This window comes from Cryptotermes secundus, unplaced genomic scaffold (assembly GCF_002891405.2).
Source record: "Cryptotermes secundus unplaced genomic scaffold, Csec_1.0 scaffold215, whole genome shotgun sequence".
In the NCBI taxonomy this organism is placed as follows: domain Eukaryota; kingdom Metazoa; phylum Arthropoda; class Insecta; order Blattodea; family Kalotermitidae; genus Cryptotermes; species Cryptotermes secundus.
In genome coordinates, this window is record NW_019743150.1 from 1,249,511 (window position 1) to 1,274,922 (window position 25,412).

Sequence of the window (25,412 nt, forward strand, 5' to 3'; positions counted from 1 at the left end):
TGCCTCAGTCACTTTACTATACCATCTCAGTTTGCATGCACAAACATCACAAAACAAAACAACTGGGCTAAAAGCATATACTTTATTTCTTCTTAATTCATAATTCATAATTATGGTATTACATTGTGCAAATAAAGTTTACTGATAAACAACCAGAGTTCTCATGGCTGAATATATCTTAGTAGTGCACATGCTTCATTAAATGTAGATTATCTCACACAGAATCACCTTTTTATATAACTCTACCAACATATATGAGCAAAATTACATCAGTCATATTTTTATATGGGAATTCTGCTGCTCTGTTACAGCATTCCGGAGGTGTTAGCCCCATATACTTACTGTTTTCTTCTTATAATTCTCAAATTCTGTTGACAATTATTGATTGGTGATACAAATGCCATGTTGGACAGTGTTCCCTGCCGAAGTATATCTGATACACATGATGTTGCAGGAGTTGGCTCTACTGGTGATTACACCAAAAGTCTTGATCTAGAGTTTACTGCAGTATATTAGCACTGAAAATGGCACAGGTTCAATTGAAACTGTCATCATTAACCTCTCCATACAGCCGAAGTGTACTGATCCTTTGTGAGATTCTGGGAACACAGTGTGCCAACAGAGCACTGCACTGGCTGCTTGCCGGTAGTATGGTACTGCTGGTATGCGGATCTGCCAACAGCAGTCTCTACATCATCAGTTGTCATAAGTTTCATGAAAAATTATGTAATTTTCTTCTTTTTTCTGCAAATTAAGAATCTTCAAAAGAATAATTATCTACATAAGATCAAGCTCTGACGCCATGAAGTTCTGTAAGTGGTTATCAACTGCCCCCATCTTCAGGATACCTCGAGGATGGAGAGAGTAGGATCCTCTCAAACTCTAGTAACCACCTATGAAACTATGTGGGTTCATAACCCAGATGATTGCAATCTTAAAAACAGATCATCTTATGTTCAGATAAATATGTCACTAACAAAATCCTTCTGCAGAAAGTCCTGCTCTAATGAAGGAAGTCAAATAACTACGATAACACATTTTCACATCTCACATTTAAGAAGGGCTGGGTATGACAGACAAAAGATCAGACTTGCTTTATTAAACGACCATCAATCGAGGAGCAATGTTCATTGCCATTAATTCCTGGAACAGCAATTTTGCAGCATATGGTAACCTCACTTGGGAGATCTAAAAAGAAAAAAAGATAGTCAGTACAACATATTAGTATACAGAACACTGAAATAGCCCTATACTAATGTTAAAAGTAGATGGCTTCATTGCAGAATCTAAAATAATGCAAATACAATTCTAATATATGAGACATCAAGTTCACAGATGTGAGTAACTCTACGACCCTGACATGAAAGCAGCGTGTTCCTCACAAGGGAGGTCACATCCCAGAAGACAGCAATCTTCTTCCTTCCTGTTCATCTTTTAATACTCTGTAGAAACTTCATCTATACTGCTTGTATTCTGCTTATGTCTCACACAAGCATTAATGATAAGCATTACAACCATACTCATGTGTTGAACTAACAACATCAGATCAAAAGGCATATACCTTCTACATATCTACAAATTAAATTCTTAAATTTTATGTTAATGAAGTTTAACTATGTAACTTTAATCTGAGTATGAACTTTGAAAAGATTTCTGGAAAAACATTAGTCGAGAACTATATGGTGACAAAAAGTAACAAAACTTTCTTGAGCAAAAAGTCATGTCCAGAACAGAAATCAAATGTTTCAAAGACCTTCTCTGTTTCCATCATTATGGACTAACATCATTCCTTGATAGATACAGGCACATCTCTGAAATATTGGACTTTTGTTCCAAATTGACATTCACAGTTGTTACATGTTACTAGACCTTACCTGAGTCTTGTTCTTACAGCCCTTACACTCAAATGTGTTATTGCGGAGGTTAGCTATAGCTATCAGGCCACAGAAGTTGCAGACATGGATTCTGTAAGGGTCAGATACCTCAAACAATCTCTCTCGTAAGAATTGTGCAGCACCATGCGCGATCTGGCAGTCTCGTTCCATCTCGCCAAAACGCAAACCACCATCCCTTTGGGGGAAAGAAAATATATTGACATTAAAACACACGTTAAAACCATAATATCTGTTCACTCTATAATTCCATGGTACAATAATGCCACACAGCAGTTTCAACACTACAGAGCTTAAGTAACTGACAGCATCATTAAATAAACTACTTGGTGGGGACTGAGCAACTGATAGTCATTTGGCTGGTCCAAAATCCCTTGTTTAAACAAGGTTCTCATTAATATCTTGTCAATTCAATCCAGTTCATATCTTCACAATTTATTCCTCCAAGATCTGTTTTAATATTATCCTCTCATATATATACCCAGGTTTCCTAAACACCTTCACATAAGGTTCCTTAACCAATATTCCATTTTCATTCTTGTTTCCTTGAAGCATGACGCTTTTCCAGCCCCTCCTATCCTTCTCACTGACATGATCCTGAGCCAATTCCATTCATCTGCCATTTTTCCAAAGGTTTCCACAATAAAATGCTGTCTACACTACTTACCTCCTTATCTTGTTCATACATACATACATATCCTCCACCTTCCATAAACATCCATACAGGCAACAGACCCAGGATGTGGAAATAGTCACCAAACACATACACAAAGTCACTCAAGCCACACAACGAAGATCACCCACATTAACTACCTAACACATACAACAATAAGAGGCAAAAAGATAATATCCTGATTAACAGACATACGAGTAATTCACAAGTAACCACAATATAACCTGAACCAATACAACCCCTCACATCTCCCATACCAACTATATTAAAATATGGCATTAAAATATTCAAATTTATGTACATTTGTAATTAAAATACTCTTTTAATGCATAAAAAGAGTTAGCATGTAAAAATCTTTTCAGGGAACGTTCAAAGGATTTCTGGTTATTAGATAATTGTTTGAGCTCTTTAGGCAGATGATTGTAGATTTTTATACCTGAATAATATGCACTTTTTTGAACTTTAGTAAGAGAAGTACTCGGAAATAGGTTAACATTCTGTCTGGTACCAATATTATGTACTTCCGTATTTCTTGTAAACAAATGTATATTATTTATAGTGTGTTGCATCAAGGAATATATGTATTGAGAACACAAAGGCAAAATTTTCATTTCCTGGAAAGTCTCTACATGAATCTCTCTTCTTTAATCCCATCATAATCCTTATAATTTTCTTTTGGATCATAAAAAGGTTTGTCATGTATGAAGAATTGCCCCAGAAGATAATTCCATATGTCATCACAGAATGTATATAAGCAAACTAAATCATTCTTAAGCTATTTAATGATATCATAGGCTTAACTGTTCTCATAATAAAGCAAGACAAACTCAATTTAGTAACAAGGTAATCAATGTGATTCTTCCAACACAGCCTATTATCAATATTTAGGCCTAAAAATTTGATACACTCTAAGTTAGTCAGTAAATTTTGATCAATATTATTATGCATATTATGATCCCCATAGTTCATTAAAGTGAACTGGAGAGTGTGGGTTTTATGAATATTTAATTTTAACAGAGTGGTTCTGAACCATGTATTAATATTGCAAAATACTCTGGTCATGGTTGATTTGTAGTCAGCGTATTCTGGATTAGTCACTATTACACTTGTATCGTCTGCATATAAGAATATGTTTGTTCCATTAATTGAAACCCTAGTTATATCATTTATATACAAGAGGAGAATACATGGGCCAAGAATTTAACCTTGGGGTACACAACATTTTACTTCGGCCCAACTAGACGAGCTATTAATAGAACTGTTAGGGCCAAGGGTTACTCTTTGATATCTTCCATTCAGGTAAGATTTAATTAAGGCACCAAACTTGCCAGTTATTCCATAAAACTCCAATTTTTTGATAAGTATATCATGATTGACATAATCAGAGGCTTTGTGTAAGCCACAAAATATTCCTCCAACAAACTGTCTACTATTCATTGCTTTTAGCATTTCCTCTACTAATTTGAAAGATGCTTTTTCTGTAGATGAATTAGGTCTAAAACCATACAATTCATACAATTTATTATATATAACCCTTTCAAAAACCTTAGAAAAGGCTGACAATAATGAAATAGGCCTATAGTTGGCTGGTTCATATTTATTACCGCTTTTGAAAATTGGCTTAACGACAGCAAATTTCATTCTGTCTGGAAATGTTCCCTGGGCAAGGGATTGGTTACAAATGTAAGTTAGTGGCGAAGTTATATATGGCATACTTGCTTTTAAAATTCTAGTGGAAATTTCATCATAACCATGTGAAGACTTGGTCTTCAAAGATTTGATTATCTTTCTAATCTCAGTAGTTGAGACATAATGCCATTTGATAGATTTAAAAGTAGACGTGTATTTACTGCCCAGATAATATAATGGATTGATGTCGGTTGGAGTTCTGTTATTGCTTAAATCATCTATGATTGTCTGAGCTACTGAGATAAAATATTCGTTAAATATATTTGCAATGCACTTTTATTCTGTATCATAATATTATTGACTTTCAGTGATTGGGGTTCATCCTTCTGAGTTTTAGATCCAGTCTCTTTTTTAATAATTGACCATGTAGTTTTTATTTTATTTTAAGATTTTGAAATTTTATTATCATAGTGTACTTTCTTAGCCTCTTTAATAACTTTAGTAAGTACTTTACAGTATTTCTTATAATACAGTTTAAAATGTGGATCATCATCTTGTCTATATTTAAGATATAACTTCCTCTTTTTTCACAAGAAATTCGTATCCACGAGTTGCATTTAAGTTTGGAAGTAATATTTTTTTTTAGTTAAACACGAATAAAAAATTCTTAAGTAAGTATTAAGACATATGAGTGACTCTCAGAGTTCACTATCCTAATAATATTACATGATCTCAATAAAATTTAAAATTCCTTATTACATAATATCCTGAACAGCTAACCAACTTCATCCATGTTATACTCAAATATTTTCAGTTATTAGCAAAGACAGCCTGTTTAAAAACCAAGAGAAGACTACAAAAGACAGGTTATATTTCAGTACTAATGATAACTCACTTGTAATTTTGTAAAGCATTTATATGTATGAGTAAATAGTACTAAATGTTCCAGGGATGTATATCTACACTTCAATCTTGAGACTGTTCAGTGATGTGAATCAGTCTATGGGTTATGATCTTTTCGGAGGGAGAACATTATTTACTACAAAGTATCCAGCAGCTACAGCTAGAATTGTACTGTATGTATGCAGAGAGAACAGAAGATGTGACAGATGGGGCAGCATCAGTATTCCTCACCTTGCCCTTCCTTCCATCGGTTGTCGCACCAATATCTGTACAGGCCCTCTTGCTCGACTATGGATCTTGTCATCCACCATGTGTTTCAGTCTTTGATAGTATGTTGGCCCTAAGAAAATCTGGGCATTTATCTTGCGGCCTGTGTGCCCATTATACATCACTTCATTGCCACGCAACTGATACCCATACTCCTGAAGAAGTGTTGAGATCTTCTGCACGTTCACAGCGTCATTGAAAGGTGTTGCATCACCAATTTCTCCTTTGTTTGAAGACACCTGACAGGTATCAAAACACAGAATTATGGGCTCAAATGACACTTCTTTGAGGGGATCCATTAGAAATTATGTAAGCCAATGATAAGTAAAACCTAACTGACGACAACTGGTTTCATCATAATTAAGTAAGAGAGAAGAGATCAAAGGGAAGAGTCTTAAAATTATGAAAACATTATACAAAGAATGGTCACCAGGATAGCACAGTCAGCATACCAACTGGCTACAGGATGAACGATCAAGGGGTAGGAGTTCAAATACTTGTAGGGGCAAATATTTTCTCCTCTCCACATTGTCCAGACTGGTTCTGGGGCCCGCCCAGCCTCCTATCCAATGGATACCAAGGGCTCTTTCCCTGGGGGTAAAATGGCAGGGGCATGAAGCTGTCCGCTCACCTCCATCTAGTGCCGAGATCAAGAGGTGGATTTATACAACCACTCCCCCATATGTCTTCAATGCTTAGTGCTTAATAAGTTATGCACAGGGACAACTTTACCTTTATATAAAGGATACAAACTGTATTTAACTGTCGCACTAAAATGATACAACTTTTGAGGGTTTCACAGTTGTGATATTCTGACTGTGGTCTCCGGGAAAGAACACACTGTCTCCATCTTCATGGTCTTTCCTTGGTGGGACGCTTAATGTCCTGTTGTTACAGAGGAAAAATGAGGGACACTTCAACTTTGAAGATAGTGGCAGGAAGTGTCTCCAAAACGTTGGCATCCACATATAGGACTGCACAGTGTCACAACCCAGAATACCACAGTCTGAACTAAAAACAATGTTGAGCAACCCTTCAACTGCTAAGTCCCATCATACAACTACCTACTAGACATGCTAAGGATCCTTGTGGTAAAAGCAACTGCACAGAAAAACCTGCAGTATGTTCCTCAAATGACTTCAGATAACAACAATATACCATGCAAAAGTCCATTCTTTCCTCTAAACATTGTTATGTCACACTCAACCCCATCTGTTCAGCTGTGCTGGTTTTAACACAAGTATCCCTAGCCAATTTAGTCAGCACCAGATGCACAAACAGTTAAGAACAAAGCAATCAAATGTGGCACAATAATGTGTTCTTTGCATCAAAGGAATTGCATTAATGCATAATGGGAAAGTTTCATCTGTTTAGTTGACCGTTTCGTTTTTGAAATTTCTAAACAGATATTGATAAAATCTGGTACTGTGAATCTCCAATAGAATTTTCTTGGAAAATTTCGTTTCTATTCATGTTAACCTAATATACATCCTACTTTACATGAAGTTCAAATTAAAAGCAATTGATCTTTTTCAAAAACAGTTCATCATTCAAAAAATGGGCATGAAATGAATGATTATGAACCATACCTTTTGTTTCAAACACTTAAGTGACCTAATGGAGCTATATCTGAAGTCAAATTCACACGGACTTACCTTCCCTTGCAGACATTCAATCAAGTGACCAATGGTCATACGAGAAGGAATGGCATGAGGATTAATGATTATGTCTGGAGTTAAACCTTCACATGTAAATGGCATATCCTGGAACACAACAAATGTTTTATTAAAACTTCATCATCATAGCCAGTAGCCTCGCTTGTGACTGAACCCACTATACCTTCCATATATAGGTCTAGACCATTAACACTATACCAATCTGGTCAGTATGTTACAAACCTCTTGTCTGTACTGGATACCACAGGTACCCTTCTGACCATGCCGGGAGGCAAATTTATCTCCAATCTGAGGGATTCGAACTGACCGAACACGAATCTTGCAGAACTTGTAGCCCTCAGAGTTAAGTGTCAGCATCACCTGGTCCACAATTCCTGTTTCACTGTTACGGAGGAATGTGCTGGCGTCTCGTTTCGTAAATCGTTTTGTTGTACCTTCCAACTGAAAATTTCACGAATATGAATATCATGGATTCAGATAGAAAGCACTATATTTTCTCAACCACATCAGTAGGATGAGTACTCAGCTTCTTATCTTGGTTACCATTACTACCGAGAAAAGAGCCCTGAGTACTACTGGCTATGTGAAATATTGGGTCAGAGTCATGCTAGACAGTATGAATCACACCGCTATCAGGAATCAAACTCTGGACATCCAGCTCATAGTCTGTCACTTTACTGACAGATGTGTTATAGCTGAAATATTTTCTTTAAAGAAAATGTGATTCAACTTTCGCTTTTGCATATGACTATTAAATAACTGCCCATAATTCATTCTTATACTGTGTCTAAAACACCTCTGTGGGTGCACCATCATAAGAAAGTTACTAGCATCTATTTCCAACATAACATGTGACAGCGTTACCTTTTAATTCTTTCATTAAAGTTTTAACTGAAATATACTGATAGACAAGGAAAGCAACCATATCCTGGGCCAAGAACAGATATTTATGCTTCTGTTTCATATAATTGTTCAATAAACAGATCCTCTGACTTGTGATCGGAAAGAGGCAGTCCTATTGCAAAATCCATCCTAACAGACATGATGTCATGTACCATTCCAAATTTTCAATCCATTCATAACCAGTCTCCCTTTATTCCAAATCAAGCCATAAGAATATTATGAGAGAAAGAAGTTCATACCTCATCTTCAGCATCTGGAAGAGTGATGGTCTTGCCAATGACAACATCATCCCCTGAAACCCTTATACCTGGTGCGATTATTCCGTCATCATCCAACTTATCATACAGAGCATTTCTCATGCCCTGAAATTAAATAAAATATCCTTTAACGTTACAGAAACATTCAACATATAAATAAAATATAATATAATTGATGGAATGATAATATTTGGGGGGGGGGGTAAATAAATTTTATGACGCTACATATCACTGAATAGTAGGATGAATGATGAATGTTGAACTAGAAAGGATTTGGAAAGATGAGGTAATGGCCTAATTGAGATACCACTCAAGCATTTACCTAGAGGATTAGGAAAAAAAATCAGCTAACATTTGGATCAAGCACCTTCAAAATATAGGTCTACATCATTACTGCTACACAACCATTTCAGCAGATCATAATATTAAATTGGAGCTAAAATCTTCTTGGGTGAACAGCCACGTCAATGTTGAGTTAAGAACCAATGTTTCAGAGATCTCAGTTTCCATCATCAGGGTCAATGTCAATGTCGACCCTGATGATGGAGACAGAGATCTCTGAAATGTTGGTTTCTAACTCAACACTGACATGGCTGATCTCCCGAGAAGATTTTAGCTCTGCCATGGAAGCTTCAAATCTTACAGAGATAGGCTGTAAAGACCTGAAGCCATTCAAGTCTGCTGAAATTGTGGTCTGTTGGTCAGTTCTTATGGATATGATGAGCTTCTGAATTCCATATGAGGGAGTGTTCTAACCAGATGAATAACTATGATCTTTCAAAGAAATATCCAGCACAACAGATTTAGTGGGTTGGTCAGCTGGGTAACAAAATTACATCAGCAGTTCTGAATAATGGTTACGTGTACCCACAGGTAATATCTGAAGCCTCCTAAGAATTATGTGTGATATATACTTCACATATTGTCAAACACAGGATGAAAGAGGGTAAAAAAGTCTTCAAAACTTTCTTTTGTATAATTTTTTCTGTACACAATAAATAAATTTTCTTAAAATAAAAAAAAAATCTCCACACCTTGTCCAGCTAACAGTACCTAATAACACAGTTTGAGATAAAAATTTAGATTGCCACTAAACAGGTGCTCATGAAGTTTGACTCAGAGAACAAGGAGTACATGAAATTTCACACCAAAACAAAGCAGAATGTTGTGAGACAAAATATCAGAGACTGTATCAGGTGAAAAGCACAACACCTAAAACTACCAACTCCATGGTATATATTCATCTTAAAAAGTGAACAGTTTACTCAGCTTCTGAAAAAGTTCCCAGGGACATAGACGTTCATTGCCACGCTCAAAAACACCAATAATTGCATAAATTATTTTAAATTTAAAATATTACAGACCTGGCACGTGTTCCTAGTAGGTTTCTCAAACTGTTCCTCTTGGTCACCAATCCGCTTTGATTCTGCATCCTTATATGCACGGAAGAAAACGGATCTGAAAAAACAAAAGAAGTTAGATGCAGCAATACAAACCTTCTGAGATGTGATGGCACTATGGTTGCTGCCTGCCTTCCCAGTAATCCACGCAGAACAGAATGTTCAGAAACTGGATCAATTTCCACCCTCTTAGTGTACAGGTGGGGCAAGCACTGAATTCAGTTTGCTAGAAATAGCAGAACTCTATGTCACTAGACTTCCTGAACTTCTCATCTGAAGATAAAAATGAGATCCATTTTCCATAATTCTGCATTCTGTTTGGAATAAAAGACGAAGTCCAAAACCCAATAATATTAAGTGTAATATACAATCATGATAATTCTTGACAAATGGTAAAACTATCCTTTTACTAAATACCAAATTACATAACTTCAAATTTTCTAGTTGCAAGATTATTAGAGAACGGAGCCATACCTGAAGAAACCTCTTTCAACAGCTGAAGCGTTCATGATGACACTGTCTTCTTGATTGTACCCTGTGTAGCACAGAATGGCCACAATGGAGTTGATGCCAGCTGGAAGCTCTCGGAAACGCAGGTACTCCATGGATCTTGTAGTAACCAATGGTTTGTGTGGGTAATACAGTACATGGGCCAATGTGTCCATTCTCACATGGAAATTGGTGATATATACACCCATGGCTTGTTTCCCCATAGCACTCTGCAACAGTGATAGTCTTAAGATTTCTATCTACATATACAAAATGCTGATGAGAATAGGCAGATGGCAGAAATCCACATGAGCGATATGCTGTTCTTGCTGTCCTAATATTGAACCAAGGAGATCAAAATGAAGTATTAACTCCATCTCAGCATCGGCTACAAATGGCTCTTCTGAACATGAAAGTGCAAGTCAGTGTGAATATGCTTGTATCCAGTGTTGTCTTCCTGGAACATGTTTCATGGTAACCCCATACTCAGTTGTAGCAAAATTACTGAAACGTACAGTGCACTGTCAATGTGTAACTTTTGACGAGTTAGCTGGTACACATTAAATGTTTGCCAATGTGACTATTGCATACAAACTAAAAAAAAAAATTAGTCATATATCTGATCTCTTAGTAATGTTGTACCTGATAAGTGTTCCTGGGGCTCTGATTGTGATCTGGGAAAGGAATGATGGAGGCACACACTCCCAAGATCATAGCTGGGTGAATTTCACAGTGTGTGTATGTCGTACAATATGCATATTCCTTGTCTTGCCTCAGGTCATCTGGCGACATCGCAATCATCACAGTTTCCTCTTCTAGTGTGTCTATATATTCCACTACCCCACTGGCAACCAATACTTGCCACCTGCAAAGAAATTAAATAACTGATGTATGGATGTACGTAACTTCTGTGCACATTCTGGGTATATGCAATCTCATATGAATAAGTTCAATTCGTGCATAGTTTATTTAATGATGCTGTTAATAACTCAAACTAACTAGCATCAAATGACTGAATGCTAGTGAATCATGAATTTGAAAAGCTGCTTAAGGAAGCAGTCATGGTCTAAATTAAGGTATGTTCCTGGAATTTGCCTGGGGGGAACAAGGTCACAACAGAATACTCATCCAGACAGTGTCCTGGCCAAGATTTGAACCAGTCACCTCAAAAATGCAAGTCACAAGCATTACCACTTCAACCAACTTGCTTGGTTGAATTCTTTTAGTGGTAACTATAAAATAATTAAATTATTTGAGGGGAGAAAGCCACAAATGGTTAAAATGAATGGTACTAAAGGTAAATGAATTTCATATGTTTCAATGAAAATTAATGGCAGCAAAACCATAGGAATAACAAAAAGGAGCAAAAAGTTGGAGTTACTTAAATCACTCTTGGGAATGTGACTATTGTATATGTTGAGGATATCTGTACCTCTAAACATAGATAACAAATTTACAGCTGCTAATTTCCTACTTTATAGGGAGATTTGGTTATAATAATATATTCATGGAGCTATGACACTGTGGTCATGGGCAATTCCAGCCACACATACATGTGTGCAGGTGTGGTGGGCTCAGGAGTGGCACCCACTATGGTTATGGCCATTCTAAGAAAAAAATGATGAACAGTTATGGGCCCCCACATGGAATAACAGATTGGTGGTGGTCATACGTGCAACAAATGTCCGTGTGGTGAGAAAAAGATCTCTTCCTTCCTGATGGGGCTGAAGGAGAACAGCAACATTTGCACAAATATGTACTCACCCATAATTGTTGTACTCTCTCTCCTTCAACATATCGATATGTTTCTTCTTCAGGAGTAAGTTTCCTCCTTCCACAATTAGCAGAGGCCTGCATATGCGCCCTGCATCTGTATAAATTCTAATTTCACGATCACGAATGTCTCGGATCATGGACACTTCACTTACAATGATGTCCATCTGTCTTCGTAATTTACGCAAAGTTGCCATCAACTGTTCTGGGTCACGATGGATACCAACCTGAAAAGTTTTGTCATCAGATTTTGGATACTGGGACTCCAGTACTGACTCCACAGAATAATAACACAGAACAAAACATTGCTTACAATGACATGGACTGATTAGTCCTCAGAAGATTACTATAGGAGAACCATAAGTTTAGGTCCGAATTTGAGCTTGTCAGAGCAATAACTACGAACAGTATTATCTTTTAGGACATGATGCTGCATGGTCTAGGAGAAGGTCAAGGATGGTTTAGAGAAACATTCTGTCTCCATCTTCACAGCTGAAGAGTAAGACAAGCAAGTAACCAGCAAGAAGCAGAAAGCAAGAAAAGCTGAAGAAATTCTAGCAGACTACATGTTGTCACGCCCCAGAAGATGACAGTCTTAAATACATTTCATTTAATGTTAATGTAATAATGAGAACACCATGTATATAGAAAACGAGGGCTAAGGATCATACAGAATTTTAAAACTACAGGGGAAAGAATAAGATAAAAATTAAGAAGATGTAAGAAGAAAGATGCTGAAGACATTACAGATATTAAGCTGTCTAATGCATTAACATAAAGGAAGATATACCATAATAAAAGTTCATTCACTTGTTTTCCAAAATGAGTGCACATATCTTTCAGAATGGAAGAGGGCTATAAGGAATCAGTGAACTTTGTGTAATAGAAGTAAATCAAAAGGTTGCAATGACTGAAGAAGACCTTGGAAAAGGTAGAATGAATATATGAAATCAGAACAGGTTTGACTGCCTATAACACGAAAGGAAAAAGAATAAATAGTACAAGACACATAAACATATTATCAGAAGAAACATTTCTGCCAGTGATGTTATTACAGTTACATTATTAAATTATAAACAAACCCAGCAGCCATTAACGAAGATTTTAGTGGCATCAGCAATTGCTGAAGGCGCTATTTCTTCCAAGTTTTCCATACTCCATTCCTCCAAGAACTCGAGGATTGGTGATGGCTGTGATCCAACAGAAATGTAAGCCATGAGGGCCAAGTTTTTCACCAGCCCTGTTGGAACAGGACAAATGTTACAGGACAACGAACAGGAACTACAGAACTGTAATAAAAAGACTCATTACAGAAACTGAACAATCACTGTCCATTCCATCCTCCTCATCATTGATCTTACCAGTGATCATTTTCTGATTTTCATCAGTTTTCACACAGATAACACAGTTCACACTCTTATGTCCTTAATGTGATCAACAATGAACAATGTCCAATATAATTATGATGTACAGATTCCTTGGCTTAATTTGTGATATTGAACGACTATTATACAGCTGTAAATGTGAATGGAATACCAACAACAAATTAAGCAGCCAGTACAAAATTAAGATCACTAAAAGGTTGTACTTACCTACAGCAGCACCCTCTGGTGTCTCAGCTGGACAGATCATGCCCCACAGTGTGTTGTGCAATTGTCGAGGTTTGGCCAGTTTGCCATCGCGACCAATTGGTGAGTTCACTCGCCTGAGATGAGATAATGTTGAAGCAAATGTCAAGCGATTTAATACCTGTAAAATTAAGCAAACGAAGAATGACTGATACAATGTTCTTATGCCATACAAGTATTGCTGTTCTTTGAGATTTTCAGGCTGGTGACTATTCATATTACGGTCTTCTACATTATGATACAATGTAGGCTGGTAGATGGGTACCAATGTTTTAGTGGAACAGGGGCAGTATGTTCCTCTAACACAATGGCACTCACCTACAGTGTCAAAACTCTTTAAGACCTCTACATACCTTCTTTCATCCTTTGTGAAACTAAAGGCCTCTAAATACAAATTCATCCTCAAGAAATGTCCTGGGGGCCTTAAACAATATTTAATTCTACCATTACAAGTAGGAATCAATTCATCATCTCTTTAATGTTTCTTAATCAACTGCAGGTGTTGTAAAACATCAAAGGAGCCGAGACAATCAAGACTGGACAGCAAGTAAGGATTTGGAATATACTCATGTTCTATCCCAACATTTGCTTAGACAGACTAAGAAAACCCATGAAGAAATAGAGAGGCAGAAAAAAGTAATGAAGAAATAATGAAAAAAGGAGAGGAAGCAAGTGGAGAATAAATAAAAAATAAATGGAGGATAAGAAAGGAATGATGAAGGAAAATAAAAAATATAAGAATGAAGGGGATAAAACATGCCAGACAAAAGGCACAAAAAATAACTGCTTTGCTGTTTTAATATCCAATCCTCCAGCTATGCTCAGTGTTGATCTTTCTGCTTTCTGCCCATCTACCAGTAGTATACTATCCATTTCTACTGGGGAGGATTAGAGGAGATTATGTTACCTCCTATGATATGGTGATCATAAGAGTGATGGTCAGCAGAGGAATGTACAGTGTAACACAGGTTCCAAATCACAGGTACAGTCTCACATTCTTCATATCCCTGAAGTTTTATCTTTGGTAGAAGTGAAGGTTACACTATGCGAGCAGAAAAATCTAAACAAAGATCTGGCTGGAGATCAAACTCAGAACCCTCTGAATGAAGAGTCCCCCAGGCTCACCAAGTTCCCTGTACACACTCTCTTACCTGAGACACTCCGGCGCGGGCTTGATGCGCTTTCTTCTGATCTCCCCAGTTACCAGTAGCCAGAGAGTATCGTAATCCGTCGGTTATAATCTTCGTTTTGATGGCCAGTTCCAGGTTGAAATCTTTCCCACGGTCAATAAATTTCTGGGCATATATACGAACCTCTTTCATCAGATTTTTAAACAAACTGGAAAAGATATATGTTTAAAGCCAAAATGCTATAAAGTCTCTGCAACAAGAATATAAAATACATGTTCAGTTATTACCATGCGGATAATGTATCATAAATGAATAAAAAAAAAGGTAAAGCTATCCCTGTAACAGGCCATGGAAGACCATAGAGTTGCGAGACGTTGAGGGTCCCACATTATCTAGACACTTGGCTCACAGATGGCGGTATGGTTGTCAGCCTTAAGCGCCGGCCACCCATTACCCCCCAGGAAGATTCCTGGTACTCATTTCTGTTAAGAGGCTGAGTTGACCCCAGGGCCACAGTGCAGCTGCAAGGATTAGGTAAATTGAAAAAAAATCCACCTCATCAAGACTCAAGCCTGCGACAACTTTCAGGGAAACCTCCCAAGTAGTTTCAAAGATGAAATGCATGGACAGACAAAAAAATATGACACCCTACAACACTACCATCTTATACACATAAGCATTAAGTTTAGCTTGTTCTAAAATAGAGACAAATTTATTAGTTTTTAATTAGATTAATTAATTGGCTAATCCTCTAACATGTAAACATTTCCTTTGTCGATTAATTGTTCAAATGGATACCACTGCTTTTTTTTCAAAACACCACATATTAAAATTTACTTATGATAATAGTCTCCATAAACTACTGAAATTTAATAAAAATTATTAGAGCCATTTTCAAGAAAATTACCATTATGTATTTTGGGGACAACCTGAAGAGCCCCAGTTTTTGGAGCTGGAAGATTCAGATTTTCTGAGCATTCACCTATGGTGGATAAACTCCTCAATATTGAATACGAATACAATTGGTGCAACTAATCAGGTGTTCGCTAGGCGCACATCCCTGTGTATATATATCCATGACAACATTCCAGAAACTACTTTTTTGCAATCATTCAGAAAAATATAAATCCCTTAAAATCTCAAGAGTGATTTGTGACTTTGTCATATATGCTACATATGAGGAAGTAATACAGACAAGCAAGAGAAATGTCCAGATCATACATACCCTCTGAAAAGGAAAGCAAGCAAGGGACCAGCAAGATCCAGCCGTTTATTTCCGTAGTGATCGCGATCATCCAGCTCCCGACGGCCCAATGCAGCCAACAGTAGCCGGTGTACCATGTACCTAGTTAATTAAAATGATCATTCATTTAACTACTCAGCACATTTCAAATTTTGCTTAAATGTGCTACCATGTGATGCTTTGTGTAGTTTCAGGCCAAAAGTGTGCGGCTTTGCATTCCAAAGTCAAAACAAATTACTATACTTGCTCCCCACAATACAGCCCTGCCTGTATCCATGGGGCACCAAGACAAATAAAGGCACTGGAGCTGGGGTGTATTGTGATGGAACAAGGTGGAAGTATACCTTCAGCCTTGGTCAGTACACAAAGGTATTCCAGGCAGAGGTGTGTGCCATTAAGGCATGCACAGTTACGAATTTAGATAGGAACTATAGAAATAGGAACATCTATATTCTCTCAGACAGTCAAGCTGCAATTAAAGCACTTGGTTCACACCAAATCACTTCAACATTAGTGTGGGACTACCACCAATTCCTTGTACAACTGGCCAGACATAACAGAGTTCAACTGATATGGGTGCCAGGTCATGAGGGTATTGCAGGCAATGAAACTGCAGATCAACTGGCAAGTCCAGGATCTGAACAGCCATTCATAAGACCTGAACCAGCTAGCAGCATCTCAATTGGAGTTGCCAGAAAAGTGATCAGGGACTGGACTGATAGAAATCATAAAAAATACTGGGAATCCATAATTGGACTCAAACAGGCAAAGGGTTTTATAGCAGGACCCTCTGCCAGAAGAACGAATGATCTGTTGAGATTAAACAGAGATCAACTAAGATGGGTGGTAGGATTACTTACGGGACACTGCCACCTAAAAGGGCACCTTTTCAAGCTGGGACTGACAGATAACGCATCTTGTGAAAGGTGCCTACAAGAAAATGAATCAGTCACACACATCCTGTGTGACTGTGAGGCCATAACTGCTTTAGGATTTCATCACTTGGGTCAGTTTTTATGGAACCAAGTGACTTTTATGATGCACCCATAAGCAGGGTCCTACACTTTATTAAAAGTATAGGATTAATAGAGGACTAATCCAAGGGGAAGCAGAATAGATCATTGAAGGTCGCAGTGCACGGGCTGGTTTTTATGGTCCACCCCTTACGTACATTACATACATTGTATTACATTACATTACATTACATCCACGGGGCAGGAAACCAGATGGGCTCCTAATGCAAGTTGAACCTAATATGATAAAAGGGGTAAAGTTTCTTACATTACTATCATATTGTGACATGTGAACCCACTGCTAGAGAACACACTGACAAACATGTTTCCATGGAGATGGATACTTGGAAATTAACTTGGTACAGAACAAATTTCTTGAGATATGAAAAGGAAAGATGTTTCCACAGAGATAGATTCTTGGAAACCAAAATGTTGCTTTGGAGTCAACAGGTATTTCTGTGGATACTAGGGATCAACACACATTTCCTTGGATACTGATATGCTATAACAGAGGTTGTTCAGATCAGAATGAAGTTCAGTCGTAAACCGGAACTGAGGCAGTTGTAGTTCAAGCCAGTTGTAGTTTGAACCAGCTTAGACAGAAATCAGATCACATCTGAATTGAGCTGATGATGTATTGTGAGTTACTTAAGTTATTGTGATTACAAGTGATTGTAAAGGAGTTATCAATAAATCCAATCATCCTATCCAAACCTGTTATTATTAGTCACGATCATAAATACATGACAACACCATAAAGACATATAGCATGGCATTAAACAGAGGTGAACTATTTGCCTCACAATCTCATCACTTTACCCCCACAGAAACAGCTCCCCATACAAATTGGATAGGAAACCAATTTGGCTCCAGAGCCAATCTGGACACAGTGGCAAAGAGAAAAAATCCCTGCCCACAACCTGGAACAAGTCACCATATGCCAGCAAAGGGGAAAAACTCCTGCCCATGTGAAGAATAAAAACCAAATCATCCAGTGTGTGGCTAGTTGCTTAACTGAAGCAGCTAGAAAATGTCAATATATTATTAATTTTATCAGTATTTCTCTATGCTAAACAATTCCAGAATTAATATTTCGTAACACACAAAATTATGAAGAAAAGCTATAAAAATGTCTCACCCTAAGAAATAAGCTTTCTTGGTCTCACAGAAGTCTGATACCCCCACGTGAGGCAACATTTCCTTTTGTAAGATTTCACGAGCATATTTTATACGTTTGTCCTTTGTAACACCAGGACGAGCACCTCTGGCACCGATAAAGTTGAGTGCCACATTCTGTTCTTGAATCACAAATGCTTCATCCAAGGATGGCTTCACCTACAACAGAAAATGTTTCAGAGCTGTTAACAAAAACGACACTCATTACATTCATACTCACAAAAAACATCTTCATTGGCACAAGAGCCCTTTTTGAACCGCAGCCTTCCTTAGAAGGTTCTGCCAGATTTGATTCAGTTTTCACTGCTTTTCATTTCACAACAATTTTTTTTTTACAGTAACGCTGAATGTGGTCGGTCGGTTGGTCAGTCAGTCAGTCATGAATCAATGGAAACTATCTCTCATTACAGACAGTAATTTATGTAAAAGAAATAAAACTGTAACCAGCACAGTCATTCTTGGTTCTAAGTCAAGCAGGACTCATGACCACATTTTACTGTCTCCTACTTGGGAGTCATCCATTACCACCTCCCCCAACATGTAGGGCCAGATCTCTCTATTTACATCCCCCAGTGACAGGGTGGCCCAGTTATATTACCAGGCACTGGGTTCCCTTACCATTGCCTTCTACAATTCAGCGGGATACAGCAGAGATGTTCTTACTTGTCTCCATACAGGAACTCACACAAATACAGGGAGCTTATCTGAAAGTCTGCAACAGACTCTTCAGCCAGTGTTACTGACAGGACACACTGCTTGCGTCAACTTCACCATGGACATTCAGACCCAAGGTGTAATTAACAAGCCCAACAAAATCACTAATGAAATCTATCCGAACTATAGAATGCTGAATGGTAGGATGACTGATGAATAGGAAAGTATTTGAAAGGAAGTGGTAGTAGCTTAATCAAGATAATATTCTGGCATTCGCCTAAGAGGATAATGAAAACGTAGAGAAATGTGTCACATTCAATGGTGTTCAGGCCAAGATCAAAACCAAGCAACTCCTGAATACATGTATAGAGTGCTCCTGCTAGATCAACCTACTGGGTCCCCTCTCTCATCATTTATGAGTATGAGCATTCTTACCATTTCCATCATTTCTGGATCATCAAAATCATAGATAATGTGCTCCAGGATGTCTCTATCAGCCACAAAGCCAAGAGCTCTGAACACAATCATTATGGGAATTTCTTGCTTGATATATGGTAAGATGGCTATGATACGCTGGCCAATCGCTGACTTCTTGATGCTCTGAAGACATACGAAAAAAATACTGTTAAAATGAAAACAGAACTGATTAAACATTTCATGAAGCACAATAGACCACTGTAGGTCGTAGTGCAAGGGCCGAGAAGGCCCACCCCTTATATATTCATTCAAACATTTCATTATTATGAATGGTACAAATAATGTATGGTGCTTATGTATACATATCTAAGCTTTATCCAACAATGACACAGTGAACAGTATACCTCAGCCAAACTGGCCGTCACATCTCCATTCAGATGTTGGACCACATAATTATACATATTCCCAACCTCAGCACTAGATGTGGAGGGGAGTGGTCAGCACTCTCCCCCCCCCTTTACCCCAGGGAAAGAACCTACAGTCCCCAATGCACAGAAGACTGGGTGGGCCCCAGAGCTGGTTGGTTGAGAAGATAAAAATCTCTTGCCCCTGCCAAGAACTGAATTCCATGAATACTAAGGTGTAAAGCCGACAGACCTTGAAGTGACAAGAAAACTAACTCTATGGTTTTAGTCTGCAAGTGAACTATACCGACTGAGTGACCACTGCTTGTTGGCGAACTTAGACTGCCTCTGTGGTCTAGTGGTCAGAGTTCCTGGCTACAGACCCAGACGTCCAGGTTCGATTCCCGGTATTACCAAATTCTCTAAGTAGCAGTGGGTCTGGAACAGGGTTCAAGCAGCCTCATGAGGATAATTGAGGAGCTGTTTCAAGGAAATGGCAGCTCCAGTCTAGAAAACCGAAATTAACATCCGTGGGGATTCGTTGCTCTGACCATGCTACACCCTCTATCCGCTAATGTTGAAGTGACAATATAACATCTAAAATAAGTAATATATAAAAACAGAAAAGCCAGACAATGAAATGTAGACCATTTGACAAAATATATATGTATTTTGGACAGTAACTGATCTACTCATGAATAACAGTAACAAAAAAACGTTATATTCACAAAAAAATAGAGCCCACTGAGAGCAGGGAATGCTGCCTACAATTTGGTCTGCAATTTTTGTCTTCCCATCTCTTTTCTAAATAGAATGAAGATTAAAATACACAGTACTATGATTACAGCTCTTGTTTTGTTTCCTGAGAACATTTGGACATAACAGGAAGTTGAAGAAAATTTCATAATAAAGAACTTCATAATTGGTTTTTCCGCAGTATTATTATGGCAATCACAATAAGGAGAGTGATATCATCAATGGGAGAAATTAAAAATGCATACAAGAGTTCAGTCAGGAAACCTTAAAGAAAGAAACAATTTGGGAAATTTGAATATAACCAGAATGACATTATTACAGTTGATCTTACAAAAATGAAGTATAACAAAATGGCATGAATTGACCCGGCTCAGGATAGGAATAATAAGTGGAAGGCTCTATAAACATGTAACTGAACCTTCTGGTTCCATTAAGACTTAGTAAATTTCTTGATGGAATGTCTGTCAACTTCTGGAAAAGAACATGGGTCCACAGAGCCAATTAACAGTACCTGGCCGCCCCTGGCCAACATGTTAACCCAAAGAGTAGAAGTCGGACGTGAGGAATGCTCGAGGCAGGAGCGTATCTCAGCTTTGAAAGCAAATTTTCCATCTTTCATGCTGAACACATACACTGTATTAGTTGCCATCTTCTCCTGGGCAATCAATACCTGCAGAAAACAAAATAAAAATTCAGAATCTTTGTACAGTTCTAACACATCCTATTTATGCAAATACAGTCATACCATTTCATGGTAGAATATTACAGCACACACCTCATACAACAGCCTGATCATTGTATAAATTACTCCTCTATTTTCAGACTGAAAGTCTGGAATCAACAGTGCAACCTGACAGTGAATAATTAACACGAAAGGATGTGGAAAGAAGTGGTCGTAACCTAATTTCAGGTACTATCCTGGCATTTGCCCGTAGGAACTGTGAAAGATCATAAGAAACATGAGTCAGGGTAGTCAGTCTTCTTGTTGAGACGTGAATCGGGCGCTTCCTAACTAGAAGTCAGAAGCATTAACATGTGTGCCAACTTGCTCGGTACATAACTGATTATAATGAATGTTATATTACCTTCTCAGAACCATTAATAATGAAATATCCACCAGGATCAAGTGGACACTCATTCAATTCCGTAAGATCGCGATCTGTAAGCCCATTTAGCAGACAATATGTAGACCTTAACATGATAGGAATCTTTCCTGAAAGAGAAATTTAAAATAATACTTCTAAGCAATTTATTGGTTTATTAATACATATTACTTATATTACACATCAAATATGTAAGAACAAACAACATTTTTCGTACTGCAACTTTAATGAAGCCATTCACACATAAGGTAAAATAAAGGTAAAGTCATTCCTATGCCGGTCACGTTAGCTGAGCGGTCTAAGGCATGCACTGTCTTCGCTCGCTCAGAAGCCGGGATCGTGGGTTCGAATCCCACTCAGGGCATGGATGTTTGTGTGCGTTTTTCTGTGTTTATCTACAGGTAGAGGCCTTGCGATGAGGTGATCACTCGCCCAAGCAGTCCCATCGTCTGTGTAAGATTTAGAAAAACTGAAGTGAATGGAGTTCATGGAGGTAGGCCTAGGCCCACTGGGGCTGTAGTGCCAAGGGGGGGGGGAAAAGTCATCCCTGTCCTTAACTAATTAAGCACTACACCATGAAGGCATATGGGGGAGCAGATATATAGATCCACATTTTCTTGGTCTTGGTACTAGCTGGAGGGGAATGATTGGCTTCATGTCCTGGCAGCTTTACCTTCGGAGAAAGACCCCCTGGTACCCACTGGACAAGAGGGTGGGAGAGCAGATATATAGATCCACATTTTCTTGAGCTCGGTACTAGCTGGAGGGGAGTGATTAGCTTCATGCCCTGGCAGCTTTACCTCTGGAGAAAGAGACCCTGGTACCCACTGGACAAAAGGTTTGGTGGACCCCAGAGCAGATCTGGACGACGTGGAGAACAAAAAATTCTTGGCCCTACCTGGACTCCTTGGTCATCCAGCCCATAGCCAGTCACTATATCGACTACACTAGCCTGGCTACTAGCCATTCACATATAAAAATATAAACTTCTGATGCAATTTTCCTCCTCTAAGTGTCAGCAGAGTGGTGTATTTTATCACTCTGAGGACCAGCAAGACATTAATCTATCCTTGCCAATCAGCCACTTAAGACTGCCATCACAAAATGATATTATTACATGGAAGTGCTTGTACCCTAATCTGGGGTACTATCATGGAATTCCCCTGGACTCGACCATGATGTCCAGCTGCTCACAGGTATACTAACCTATAAATGTCTTTTGATGCTGTGTTTCAATAGGATCTTCTCCATCTTTAACAATTGTTTTTGTGATATCAACATACAGTGGAGCTGAGTATGTTAGGTTGCGGAGACGGGCCTCATTTGGCATCATGGGTGATGGGGCACCATCCTTTTCCCAATGTGTAGGCTTGGACAGATAAATCTGTTCAAACTTCAGCAGATAGCGAGGCTGCAAAAGAAGCACACTTGAGTACAAACTTTGTAAAAAGATAAGCAACACAAACTTAGACCAACTATTAGATGTGCGACACCTTAACATCACTTACTGTCAAATGCAAACTAAGACTTACCAACGCTGATCATTACATGGATGCTCCATGGGCTATTTAGTGACATTTTACAGCAAACTGTATGACAGGGTAACCACCTTCTGTAAACTATCAGGATTGCTTAAATGAAACTGATTCATTGCCTGGTCTGGACAAAAGGGTCAAGGCCAATTAGCAGTCCCCATGGGCACTGAGACAAACATTCCACTCACACGCCAGTCAATTGATCCCTTCCACAGAGAATGTCCTCAGCTACTGCTGGAACATCTGCACCACCATGACTTTTGACATCTTCATATGACCTGAATCTACAGAACTACAGCACTTTCTTCACTGCCTGGCTGAACAAACTTGCTAGAAGGGCAGTGCATGGGTTTAATTAAACAATCGTCATATGTACAGCCAGTGGTTGGTGGGGATCAAAGCATTTGGGGCTTCCACCTCCATGCCCCCTGATTTTTTAAGTTCTTTATTTATGATATCAGTATTGGGTCACTATATCATGACATGATAGGATGATTAACAAATGTGGAACAGTCAGAGGAATGAAAAATGGCAGGGAAAATCAGTGTGCTCTCAAAGAGACCTGTCCCAGCGATATTTTGTACATCAAAAACCCCACATTACTAAACTGGGATCAAACCCAGGCCGCTGTGGTGGGAAACTGGTCTAAGCTGCAAGCCCACTGCTGGGTATTCTCTTCCATCCACTAGTGACTTTTATCAACCAGCCCACAAAATGGCAATCACTAGTGGCAATTGTGTGAACAGAACAGGGTGGAATATATAGAAGTGAGCTTTAGAGAGAATTGTAATAACTTGGGAGAGATTAAGAAGAGGCTGAGATGTAGCATTCCCTTCCACAGCTTGAGTACAGAAATGACTGAGGAGTAACCACTTTTGACTGTTTCAGGGTACTGTAAGCACTAAATATAAGTCAGAAGTGATGAGAGAAAGTTAATGGAGGTGAGTCAGAGAACTTATGTCTATTTGTGGAATCCCCTACCAAATACATGGTGCAACACTGATGATAACATTCATAACATTCAACCAGAACTGCATGATAAAACAGTACAGTTACACTCGCTGATAGTGGCATACCAAGCCCATAATTTACCCAGATATGGAGACAAAAAATAAACATACGGGATTTTCAATTTCTCCAGATGTATGTTGGGCTTCAGCCTGAAGGTCAATCTGTGGTGAATCTTCAACAATACGCTGTACTGACATCTGTATGAACTCATCAAATGAATCCAATTGCTGTCGCACCAAACCCTTCTCATCAAAATAGGCATTGATAACAATCCAACAAGCTTCCTGCCACAATTCGGAGGAAATCTCTTCAGCATCATCTTCTTCATACTGATCTGCAATAATCAAATGCAATCATTCCATTAACATGATTTATAAAATACAATTAACATCAGTAACAAAACGGACCTGTACAGACTATGGACGGTAACCACACTTCTACTTTTGCTTGTTTCTTGGATAAGCTTGTGACACCAACACAAATGACATATGAAGGGACAGGTGACTAACTGACATAGAAATAACAATAATCTGTTTTAAGATACTATAACAAAATTTGTCTGGAGACAATTTGCACGAGGTGTCATGATAACCGCTATTCCGGCCGTGATTTGAACAGGAGACCATACCCTTTTGGGTTGGAAATGCAACCAATATACGGTGATGTTAGGTTATGACAGTGAACACCCATAATTTGCCTGATGTTAAAATATAACCATATTCAATCAATCGTCTCTGTGATTCGTACTGCAACTTTACCTTCATNAGAAATGCAACCAATATACGGTGATGTTAGGTTATGACAGAGAACACCCATATTTGCCTGATGTTAAAATATAACCACATTCAATCAATCGTCTCTGTGATTCGTACTGCAACTTTACCTTCATCATCATACATTTTTTTACTTCACGTTTCAGTAGCAAAATATCTCACAAATCTATAGAGACCTAACTACACACTACCAACCAGCACTTCGAAGACTAAACAACGAACGGAACAACACGCGAACTTGTCCGATGGGGATGCAACTGCAATGCTATTGCTGGGCAACATAACCGCCGTGACGTCATGAAGCATCACTGCTGCCACGGTGCCCGGAGGCAGCCCTGCCGCCAGTGCCGAGGGCTCGGTCGGTAAGAAGGTATGTTATCATACCACCGACCCTGTCGGTAAGAAAGTATGCTATTATACCACCAGCAGTTTTTTACTGCTCCCTCCCAAAAAATCACTGGTTCACACTACAGCTAGAATTAATAATCGATGTAAATGACCGATTATGTGAGAAATGAAGAAGTGTTAATTAGAGTCAGTGAGCAGAGGAATATCCTACACGAAATAAGCAAACGGAAGGCTAATTGGATTGGTCATGTTTTACGCAGAAACTGCCTTCTAAAAGAAGTTATCGAAGGAAAGATAGAGGGGCGGATAGAAGTGACAAGAAGACGAGGAAGAAGACGTAAGAAGATGCTGGATGACCT

At 38.5% G+C, this 25,412-nt stretch overlaps 1 protein-coding gene across 1 annotated transcript; it reads right to left on the bottom strand.

The window, feature by feature from the left end:
* Positions 1 to 63: 63 nt before the first annotated feature.
* LOC111873804 (DNA-directed RNA polymerase II subunit RPB2) lies at positions 64 to 24,976 on the bottom strand. The gene is made up of 21 exons (XM_023868783.2): positions 24,816 to 24,976; positions 24,043 to 24,266; positions 22,593 to 22,797; positions 21,369 to 21,496; positions 20,795 to 20,953; positions 19,142 to 19,306; positions 18,015 to 18,211; positions 15,846 to 15,965; positions 14,642 to 14,828; positions 13,455 to 13,611; positions 12,945 to 13,102; positions 11,854 to 12,089; positions 10,732 to 10,954; positions 10,075 to 10,319; positions 9,565 to 9,658; positions 8,183 to 8,305; positions 7,263 to 7,481; positions 7,020 to 7,127; positions 5,329 to 5,603; positions 1,875 to 2,070; positions 64 to 1,188 (listed from the first exon to the last, which is right to left on the bottom strand). The coding sequence occupies exons 1-21, from the start codon at positions 24,829 to 24,831 to the stop codon at positions 1,099 to 1,101; spliced, it is 3,525 nt and encodes a 1,174-aa protein (XP_023724551.1). The 5' UTR covers positions 24,832 to 24,976; the 3' UTR covers positions 64 to 1,098.
* Positions 24,977 to 25,412: the final 436 nt, after the last annotated feature.

Excerpts from the sequence above, each read along its gene's own strand:
- LOC111873804 (XM_023868783.2), bottom strand. Across the intron at positions 14,829-15,845 it reads CTTGCTTTCCTTTTCAGAGG|TTTGTTTAAAAATCTGATGA; the intron begins GTATGTATGATC and ends TATCTTTTCCAG. Across the intron at positions 5,604-7,019 it reads TTGAATGTCTGCAAGGGAAG|GTGTCTTCAAACAAAGGAGA; the intron begins GTAAGTCCGTGT and ends GATACCTGTCAG.